Source organism: Hyperolius riggenbachi, chromosome 4 (assembly GCF_040937935.1).
Source record: "Hyperolius riggenbachi isolate aHypRig1 chromosome 4, aHypRig1.pri, whole genome shotgun sequence".
Classification (NCBI taxonomy): Eukaryota; Metazoa; Chordata; class Amphibia; order Anura; family Hyperoliidae; genus Hyperolius; species Hyperolius riggenbachi.
In genome coordinates this window covers 116,707,330-116,718,416 of record NC_090649.1, presented here as the reverse complement: position 1 = coordinate 116,718,416, position 11,087 = coordinate 116,707,330, and the positions used below count along the sequence as shown (strand labels likewise).

General features: G+C 44.9%; 1 protein-coding gene across 5 annotated transcripts in view; it reads left to right on the top strand.

Annotated features, from left to right (window-relative positions):
• Window positions 1-754: 754 nt before the first annotated feature.
• EPHB1 (EPH receptor B1) overlaps window positions 755-11,087 on the top strand; it is a 436,698-nt gene continuing 426,365 nt past the window's right edge. For all 5 annotated transcript variants that reach the window (XR_011031350.1, XM_068280414.1, XM_068280411.1 and 2 more), the window contains exon 1: window positions 755-1,287. Coding sequence is in view for 4 of the 5 variants with exons in the window: in XM_068280414.1 (XP_068136515.1) it covers window positions 1,230-1,287 (58 nt within the window). In the remaining variant the exon portion in view is untranslated. The remainder of the gene's footprint in view (window positions 1,288-11,087) is intronic.

Genomic DNA, 11,087 nt, shown 5'->3' with positions numbered 1-11,087 from the left:
CACAGCAACTTTTTCAAAATTGAGCGAGCTGCATGGGCCACCGATCGACCACAGCTCCTGCCCCTCTCCCAAATGACCTACATTTTCCATCTGCTCTGATCAATATTTCTGATCAAGGTCCAAAATTGCTCAGACATCAATTGATCATTTTGGGGCTATTGATTCCTAGCATATTCAGTTATCAGTGCTTCTGGTGATCGAACGGGAAGTTTATGGGTATATGGCCAGCTTAATGCTAGGTACACACGATGAGATTTTCGGGCAGATTTCCTGCCAGATCCTATATTTCCAACATGTCCGATCTGATTTCCACTCGATTTTCCGTTCACTTCTATAGAAAATGGATCAGAAATCATATCAGACATGTTGGAAATAAACAATCTGGCAGGAAATCTGCCAAAAAATCTCATCTTATGTTCCTGGCCTAACAGTTCATGACCAGATAGAGTAGAAGACCATCCCTGATATATTTTTTCCTCCAACTTTTCATCAATAAAGGTTCAGATGCAATGATTTATACCTACCACAAGATGGCACTGTCGCACAGACCAGGCAAGCCCCACTATTTCTCTCTGCAGGTCAATGTAAGTAATTTTCTTTCAACAATAGCGGGGAAAGGAGGGGCTCCTATTGATTGGGGAAGGGGGGTGAGTGTTTCTTGCGCTCTTGGATTGGCTGGGAGGTGTGAGGGGTGTGTAGAACTTAGACAGGATGGGAAAGGAGGGGGGAAGCGGGTGGATTTGGAAGAGGGGAGTTGTGTGAGTGGGGGGTGATCAGTCACCCCCCCTCTCCTATTCCAGATTCAGTGCCTGTGTTCCTTCAGAGAACAGTTTACTACTGCTTGCAATGTGAAAGTGGGAAACCCTGGCTACATCCCACACAAACATGCACACATGCACTGACACACAGCATCCACACATCCACAGGGAGCATCCACCACTGCCTGGCTTAGCCTGACACCCGGCTCTGGCTGTCATGCATGCATCGAGGTCCAGGCATGCAGTGCTGGAGTATGCCTCTGCCTCTCCAACCTGGGACTTCACTGATGCCCTGCAGCAGCAACAGCAGCGCGACCGATGGACAATCACATGCCAAATAAGGATTTAATGTCTTTCTGCAAGACGGCTCCCTGAACAGCCTGGGCTTGAGTTTTTATTACTATTATTCTTTTTTCAGTCGTTGTTACTGTCATTTGTGCTGGGTGGTAAAAGTAACCTCTGCATCCCACAATGGATCTAAACTGGATGCTGCTTCTATCCCTGGTCTGGCAAGTTCAAGCTGTAGAAGGTAAGCCTAGCCGATCTGTGCAACCAAAGGGGTTAAATCTTTGTCTCGGGGAAGGGGGAGGGGGTTTGTTTTTAGGGGGTCTGTGCCCCCCACCTTTCTTTGGGGTCTGTGAAATCCCCCCCCCCCCCCTCTTGTCTGTCTGGGTGTGTTTGTTTTCCTATGAAACACACAAATATATATATATATATATATATATATATATATATATTCCACTGCTTCTATATCGTGATGATGGAGTAGTTCAGGAGCAGACTAGCTTAGCTGTACTCGCTGGTCAAGCCACTGGAATACCAACAGCACCCTTTCCTAAACTCCTGTCTTGTTAAGGTGCCCACTAACGACAAATCGCCCGAGCAATCAGATAAATGCAATCGGATTGGCAGAAAATAAACCTTGATATCCTATGTGGACTCTGGATTATTCTCAAAAGGTGATCACTCGTTGACAATGTAGTCAATCGGAAAAACATTTCTTTTAATAATCGGTTGTGATGAATAGGAAGTATGGATTTGGTTAATTGATGGTGAAATAATCAATGTTTAACACTTTATTTCCGATCGCATCTATCTGATTGGCCTGGGCGATTCTGCGCTGAAAAGTAGACGGTTAGTGGGTAGATTGTGAGCTCCTGGGACGAGGGTGCTGCTAAAGGGATCAGTGGCACAGGATGCTGTACACTGCTAGCAGCAAAGTTGAGGCTGGTGCTGGATTTCAGGAAAGCACCTGTTATATTGAAGCAACAAGGTACTTAAGTTTAAAGAGGTGGCTTGTGCCTCAGACACTGCGGTGTGGTCGTCTGCGAGCCGTTTCCAGCGCACAGATTGTGCATGACAATTACCGGTTTTGTATTCCTCCTCCGATCGATGCAGGCTGGCGACAGATGGAGGGGCTACAGAGAGAGACCCTCTGTTTGCCTAAAACAAAAATAAATGTCCTTTTTCTCTCTCCAGCTGTATGGAGCGAATAGGACGACAGTATCAGCCCAGCTACACTGGGAGCTTGGTGGCTCTTTCCTTACGTGATCATGTGGGTTAGATTGCTTTCCAATCTGAGAGAAAACTAATTAAATAGATATATTACCGAAATGAGGTGCAAACGTGTCGCTTGTGTCTCAGTGGGGGAAGATGAATGGCCCCTTCTGTTAGTGTTAAATCAATGTGTGCTTTCTACCCTGTGCACCACGTCTTGGCTGATAGATTTTTGTTCTGTCCTACAGATGGTTAGAGATTCTTGCTTGGCGCTGGAGGAAGGAACCTGTCTTGGTACCAAGCTGGCACCCCCCCCTCCCCTTCTCTCTCTCCCTTCGCTTTCAGGTCCTTTATCTCCATTCTCCCCATCCACTTTCCCTTGCCAAAAGGATGGAGCTGCATTGCAGTGCTGATTTTCTTTAAAAGCTGCAAGGGGGTGATGGTGGGGATGGCAGGACATGCCTGGGAGGTGGGAGGATGGGGTGACTTGCTCTGTCTGTCTGGGCTGCTGACCGTGACCACAGGGAGACACTGTGTACCTGCTCCGCTTTCATGGGAGTTTGTGCTGTCACTCATGGCAGCTGTGCCAGGCTGCCCGTTTCTTCTCCCTGGGTGTCTCGTCACTTGGACTGCGGGCCACATTGCATAAATAGGCATAGCTAATCCAGACTTGCACCCAAGGAAACTAGCAGTGATATAGATTTACATCATTATTTCCTGTATTTTTAAAATCTATTAGAGGCTGTAGAACTAGACACATGCATATGGACAGTTTCCCCAAAGCAGGGGACCTGCTGTGTAGGTAGGTATAGCACTGCCATGGAAGGCGAGCTCTGTGATGTCGCTAGAGGACAAATAGGTGCAGTGGTGCCCACCCTGTTGTGTACTATGAGGGGCACTGGAGGACATCAAGTAAGGGTTTGGAGAGGAACCCATGAAACACCCCCCCCCCACCACACACACACATGCTTCTACTTTGTGCAGTTGCACAGGCTGCACGTATCAGAGGCCGAATGTGTACATATATATATATTTTCCCCATTATTTTTATTCCATGTCTGCCTGTGTGTATCCTGTGTTTCCTGCTCTTATTCTCTCTTACACACGCACTGTCTGCCGGACTACCACTTCTCTATTCATGTTGCATTACATTATCACTCTCCTTTCCCACTTTTTGTGCATTTCCAGTTATTTTACTGTTTTCAACACTGTAGGGATTTTAACCCTATCTAACCTAGTCTGATCCTCATTGATTAGTGCCATGTTTGTCTGTGCCCATGCCGTACCCCTCTGTTATTAGTATGTGGGTGGCGCTGGGTATAGTTGTGAGTGATTGGAGTCATTAGTTATAGCGTTTTCTATGTCTAGAAGGTTTATTTGTTGTTGTTAACAAGGGAGTGTGCAGAGATTTGTTGATTTGCAGGGTGTGGTAACCCATAGCAACCATGCCACAAGCCTCTATTGATGGCTGCCCACTGGAAACTGGTTGCTATGGTGTTTATGCCTTTGCATCTCAGTATGGCTCTTTGTTTGACTTTTACTGAATAAGCCCTTGACGAGGCCTGATTGTTGAAAAAATGACAAGTAGGATTGAAGTGGTTGCCTGTAGCAACCAGTGACCTTCCCTGTTTATGTCCCCAGTGCAGATTATAAATTGGCAGCCTTTACTTTTTCTCTGTTTTAATAGCACAACTCATGTCCAAAGCGGAAGCCTGGATATGAACATTTGATATATGAAAACAGGATTTAGCTGTGGAGGCTGTTACATGGTCCACATTACCATAAGCATGCCTGGGGCTATGCATCGCACGCACAAAGGAGGAATTTTCTGAGACGCAATAAACATGCAACAGTAATACGAGACAGAACAATGTCCAGAGCGTCTGGGATTTCAGTCATAACTGTTCTGATTCGTCTTTTGGTGCAAATTTCCTTATTTCACCCAGATTACAGGAAAACTTGTTTTCAATTCTGGCTTTCGTAGAGGCCGTGCCTGTGGGGCATTTTATTTCTATTGTGATTATGAAAAGCGCAAACCTAGTTCACCAATACCCTGGGGTAATCCAGCGCTGAACTGCGCGTCCTTAGCAGCTGGTAGAAGCCGGCGGGGTATTAATTATGCCTGACCCATAAACATTTTACAGGCATTGTCTGCGGGGACAATTACTTCCTACTACAGGGATCATAATAAAAATAATAATAATAACCTTACCACCTACAAAGAAGTGTGAGGCAACCAGAGGAATTCAAAAAGTTCCTTCAGGTTCTAACGGGATTATGGACTTTTACACTTAGGAAAGTGGACCTGCATCTGAACTGTCATTAGAAAAAAAAAGGCTGTGTCACTTGCAGCCTTATTAACATTCCTTGTTGCTAGTCTCCCACAGGTGGGGGCAGGTATCTCCCCCCTCTGACGTAATGCAGCAGCTTCCCGCACCAATACATGGTCATGTCAGGAGAGGGGATGGGCCGGGATGTGGTCACTCGTCTCAACATTCAGTGGGAGGTGAACTTGATGGGGCTCAGGGAAGAGTTTTGAGCAACACAAAAGGATACATACGGTATAATACTGGCTTATTGTTATTATGCATTTATAAAGCTCCAACATATGAAGCAGCACTGCCAATGATTAATGGCTAATAATAATAAATACCAATAATATATAATCATAGGAGCAAATAATGCCCATATATTCGTACCAAGTACATTTGGCAGCGGAGGAAAAGTGGACCCCACTCTGTCTAGCTTAGGCGTAGTTCACATTGATTGTTAGGAGAGCAGTCAACTGCAAGTGTTTTATTGCCCTCATAACCGACGTGTCAAAACCAGTGCAAGGAAAATTGGAGTAAAACTGGAGCCAAACTGGAGAATTGACCGTATCACAGATTCTGATTGGTTGCTCTAAACAGTTGCCCCATTTTTTATTTATTTATTTTTTCATCTGATTTTCCTGGCAATGATTTTGATAAATTTGCCCCTAATACCCCTGTTGTTCCATTGCTGCAATGCTACCCACCACAACCTGGTACATTTGTATGCAGGTGAGTACAGTAAGGCTTGGTTCATACATAAATCCGTACATTTCCCATGCTGTCCAGCACTGTCCTGTCCTGTCAGTTTTGCATCACTTTTCTATCAGTTTTACCTGACTGGACAGTAAATGTACAGCTTTTATGAGTGAACACATCCATAGAAACACATGCAAAACTGATACAAAGTTGCAAGGACTGGACTGGACCGAAAATGTGCCTGTGGCTTTGACAGTTGGTATCAGTTTTGTATGTGTTTCTATACTTGTGTTCACACATAAAAGATGTACAATTCTGGTCCAGTCAGGTAAAACTGATAGAAAACTGATGCAGAAATGACAGGAGAGGACAGTACTGGACAGGACCGGAAATGTACAGATTTATGTGTGGACCAAACTTAACTATTGTCAGGCTCTGCATGAAGCTGGTTTTATAACGACCCTAAATGCCATATCAATTGCCTACCTGATTTACTACACATTGGGCTTGATTCACTGTGAAAAGCCGTTTTTTGCCCCTAGTGCGTGCAAAGCTACTTTGCGCACAGCCCCGCTCACTGCGCGCACAGCGCGGGTGCACCTAAATTAGTGTGCAGTGTGACGATAACGTCGTACCCGCTGCCCCTTAAACGTTGCACATGGTGCAATGATAACGGTGCATCGGGTGCCCCTGTAGCGCCGCATTAATGCTTAGCGCCGGTTAGTGAATCAAGCTCATTGTTTAATGTATGCCAGGCCTCAGTCTTAGTGTTGGTATTTGAATTCAGGACCAAGTGGTTTGGAACCCGAACACTCCCACGTTCTGCACCAATGCAGCACTAAACAGCAGGACAAGGTATGTCTCATTAACCTCTGGTGTTTCCTCCTTACAAGCTGCAAGGAGAGTTAAATTATCAGAGTTAAATAAAACATACCCCGCCCTGCTGCTCTGAGGTGAAATGGTGCTGAATGTGGGTGTTCGGGTTCCGAACCACATGGTCCCGAATTCGAACACCAACAGTAAGACTGAGGCCTGGCATACATTAAACAATGTGTGGTAGATCAAAGCAATTTATATTTTCCTGATATGGCTGCTTTCCCTGGTCTACCATCTTGCATTAATAGCTATTAGGCCTCTTGCACACTACATGTGATTCTGATTTTTTTTATCTGATCCGATTTTTGATTCCGATTAAAAACCTTACTGCATGCTGCTACGTTTTTTAATTGGAATAACAAATCGGACGTAAGGGGGAAGGGGAATTAGACAGGCTAAACGCTTTAAATACATAAAGGGTGGATTTCTCTTTGTTTTCCTTCTGTCCTGTGCAAGAGTTCAAATCAGCTTTAAAGAGACTCTGAAGCGAGAATAAATCTCGCTTCAGAGCTCATAAATAGCAGGGGCACGTGTGCCCCTGCTAAACCGCCGCTATAGCGCGGCTTAACGGGGGTCCCTTCACCCCCAAAACGACCACTGCGACACTTGGTCGCAGATTTGGTCGTGATTTATTGCTTCCTGGAGACAGGGCTAACGGCTGCAGCCCTGCCTCCAGTCGCGTCTGTCAGCGGCGCATCGCCGCCTCTCCCCCGCCCCTCTCAGTGAAGGAAGACTGAGAGGGGCGGGGGAGAGGCGGAGATACGCGCTGACAGACGCGCGTGGGGCAGGGCTGCAGCGGCTAGCCCTGCCCCAACCAGGAAGCGCTCCCCGGGTGTATCGAGGGGGATTTGGGGGTGAAGGGACCCCCGTTAAGCCGCGGGATAGCGGCGGTTTAGCAGGGGCACACGTGCCCCTGCTATTTATGAGGTCTGAAGCGAGATTTATTCTCGCTTCAGACTCTCTTTAAGAAGAAGGGAAAATATAGGATACAGCAGGAAGAGGAAATTAAACTGATTATTTAGCTATGAATGGTGAAGACAGGGACCTTATTCAATTCATGTTTTCTCCCTCAAGTGTTCTCCCAGATATTTTTACACCAGGGCCCATATGCAATTAACTTTTTCTCTTGAGTTTTCTCCAAGGAGATCATTTTTCATCTTCCATTTAAAATAGTTTTCCAGCACTTTTCAACTAAAAAAAGTACCAAAAAGTAGGTGAAAAAGAACTATCAAAATTATTTTGAGTATTTTCTTGCTTTCTGGTGGCTTGAAAGGCCTTTTTTTTGACAAGTTTAAAAATATCTCCTAGGAGAAAACTCAGGTGAAAAAGTGAATTGCATATGGGCCCTCATCACTAAAATGCCTTTTAAGCCATCACGGAACAAGAAAATACTCCAAATAATTTTGACAGTACTTTTTCACCTACTTTTTTGTACTTTACGTATAAGCCGAGGTACCCACTTTTCCCTCAGAAACTAGGAAAAAATGATTGACTCATGTATAAGCCCCCACTCCAGTATAGCCCCCTCTACAGTAGCCAGATATGCCCCCAGTACAAGTCATCCCCTTTCCCCATAGCCAGATGTGCCCCAAGGATGATACAGCTGTGTCTCAAGATGCCACTAGATGGCGTCATAGAGCTGAAACACAGTGATTGCCACACAGGAAGAATCCTCGATCATTGCTCCCCTGACACATTGCTGGCACACTCCGCTCCACAAGCCAGGGGACACAGGTAGTCTTGAGCAGTGCACTCTGCACACCATGTTGAAGGGGATGAGGGGCATGGACATAGCAGGGAGTCAGCTGGCAAAAGCAGGATCACTAGTGCCCGATCCTTAGACTCCTCTGCCAGTAACAAAACTTGCTCCACTATTCGTTCTGCACCACTAAGCCGAAGGGGTAACTTTTTACCCCTTGTTTTTGTACTGAATAATTAGGCTTGTATGCGAGTATATAAAGTAATTTAATTACGTCAGGATATATTGCTTCTTTACCTTTCTGTCTTGTGTCAAACCCCAGCCCCGATTTGCATAATCTACATATATTTAAATACAATATAGTTTTTCTCAAATTTTAGTATTTCTATAGATATGCTGTAGGAATTCTCATCAACTCCTGGGTCTAGCCACTGAACATTGCATTGTGGAATCTGGGGTAAAATTGTTCCTATACTTCCTGAATTGGACACATGGGTGGCTTCATTGTGCCCAAAGGAACAGACTGTCCTGTATTTCCAAGTTATCTAGACGGGATAAAGAACCGAGCAGTCATGCAGTTCAACCCAGAAGAGATGGACAGTCTAGTAGCTCCAAGGTGCTCAGTGGTGGTGTAGAGTTGGAGAGTCATAAACCTCCAAGTTGTCCAGAACACATGGACAATAGGAGAGCCATGTACCTCCAAGGTGCCCAGAGAGGATGGAGAATAGGGCAGTTATGCAGCTCTAGGGAGCCTGGAGGGGGTGTACAACAAGATGGTCATGTAGCTCCAAGGTGCCCAGAGGAGATGGCCAATAGGTCATTCAATGTAGCTCTAGGGTACCTGCAGGGAGGTATAATGGGAGAGTCATGTAGTTCCAAGGTGCCCATAGGGGATCGCCAATAGGAGATTTGTGTAGCTCCACGGTGTGCATATTGGTTGGCAGTAGTGAGTCATGTAGCAACAAGATGTGCGGAGGGAATAGTCAGGAACGTAATTTAGCTTCAATGTGTGCAGAGGTAATGGCAAGTAGGAGAGTCTTGTAGATCCAAAGTGCCCAGAAGAGATGACCAGTAGGAGAATGATGTAGATCCAAAGTGCCCAGAGAGAATGGAGAATATGACATTCATGTAGCTCCAAGGTGCCAAGAAGCAATGGGAGAGTTTTGTAGCTCCAAGGTGTGCAGAAGGGTTGGCCAGTAGAAGAGTCATGTAGCATGGAGGGAATAGTCAGGCCAGTCATGTAGCCCCAAGGTGTGCAGAGGGGTTGGTCAGGAGGAGAGTCATGTACCTCCAAAGAGCCCAGAGGGGGCAGAGTAAAGGAGAATCATACAGCTGTAAAAAACCTAGAGGAGGTGAACAAAAGAAGTTATGGAGAATCCAGGCCATAGGTTCTAGGGTTTTTATGCATAGATGCTGAATTTATTTGCTTCATTCTCAGATTGACTATCAAAGAAAACTTTTCATAAACTTGATCCTGGGCAAAATAAATGGTGCAAATCATGAACAATTCATTATGAGAGGGTGCCTTGAGGAAAATTTGCATGCCAAAGTGATCAGGAGTTTTACAATTATGCTGGTGAAGGCAAAAAAATAAATCTCCTGAGTTTCATTACTGGTCAGGAAAGCCACAATTACAGACCAACAGGGAGGATTGGGGTCAGAAGGGGATGGGAGAAGTTCTACAGAAAAAAAAACAAAACTCTCACCAATGGGCACTGTCAATTCATGAGAACTGTAAAATCTTGCTGATTAGTTGTGTTCTGAAGGGAAAATCCCCAAAACAGCTTAGTGTCATAATGCTGAGTGGAGGTAACAAGGTCAGCAGTAAACAGTCACGTGACGGATTGCGGAATGCATTATGTACGTAGCACTTTTTATTTTCTAGCTACAAGTGTGAGCAGTAGGAAGCAGGATTCTTCCTGAAAACAAAAATAACATAATATAAACCAATTAATCACAGGCTACTTAGTTTTAGAAACACTAAACTATGAAAAGCATTTTTTACCTGTAATGAGCAACACATCTCCTGTTTTTTATAAAAAAGACTAATGACCTGTAAAGACCATTGATTCATGTGCATGGTGAACTTAAAGAGGAACTGTAGCCAAGTTTATAATGTCATCCCAATCAGTAGCTGATACCCCCTTTACCCATGAGAAATCTTTACATTTTCTTGAGTAGATCATTGGTGTGTGTGTGTGTGTGTGTGTGTGTTTGTGGGGGGGGGGGGGCGGTCTGTGTGGCTGATATTTTGGTGAAACCCCTCCCACAGTGTGATGTCAGGACATAGGTCCTGACATCACACTGTGGGAGCCTTGTTACATTGTGGGAAATAACGGCTGTTGTGCAACTCCCACTGTGCATATGTATATCTATAAAAACAAAACAAAAAAACAACCTTGAAACCTATCCCATTGTTAGGGGGGAGTGGTTATAGATGATGGCAGATGGTGCTGTCTGTTTTTCTTCATGTTTACCAGCAGTAAAGATGATGACGTGCAGGCTGATCGTGGATCAAACAATATGAACAAATGACTTGGCGAATATCAATCATTTCTAGATCTCTCTTCCATTTTTTAACTTCTCATTTTGCAATGTATGGATTTATTTTTTTACCCTTTTCGTTAAAGTTGCTCTTTAACTGATTATGTGGAAAGTGCTATAACCCTTAGCAACCAGCTAGATTACTGCTGGCTGTACTCCAGTCCTGATTGGTTGCTGCTGGCTGTTGCATGCACCAGTGATGCGCCGTAGATCATGTAGCAAACAAAACAGATGTTGGCCCTTGTGCAGTTAGATTTTTCACAGTAATGAGAGATGATTCCTGACTGGCATGGACTTCTCTACTTTCCACGTTGCTCTTTGGAAAGCCAAGCAGCTGGATAGAAAATGACATTGCGCACTTGGACTGGCTGTGGCCCGCGGCACGCTGGACTCAAGCTGAGAGCATGATGTAGACCGGTTCTATATGGATATTCACTCATCGGCTGGACTTGGCTCCGGAGACTATAATTATTCCAAAAATGTGTCAGTCTTTATTCTACATCTCAGACAATGCTGGCTCGCATTCAGAATAAGAAAAATGCAGTGATTTAAAATGGTCAAGGGGACGTGATAGATTGGAGAGCTGACAGGAACTGCATTTTAGCCAAAAGTCCATCTGATTGTGAGATCCATGAGTGTTCCCACTGGCTGTGTGTTCTGTTCCTTCTACCTCCCGGAATCAGACAGCTGCCTTGTCACAGAGTA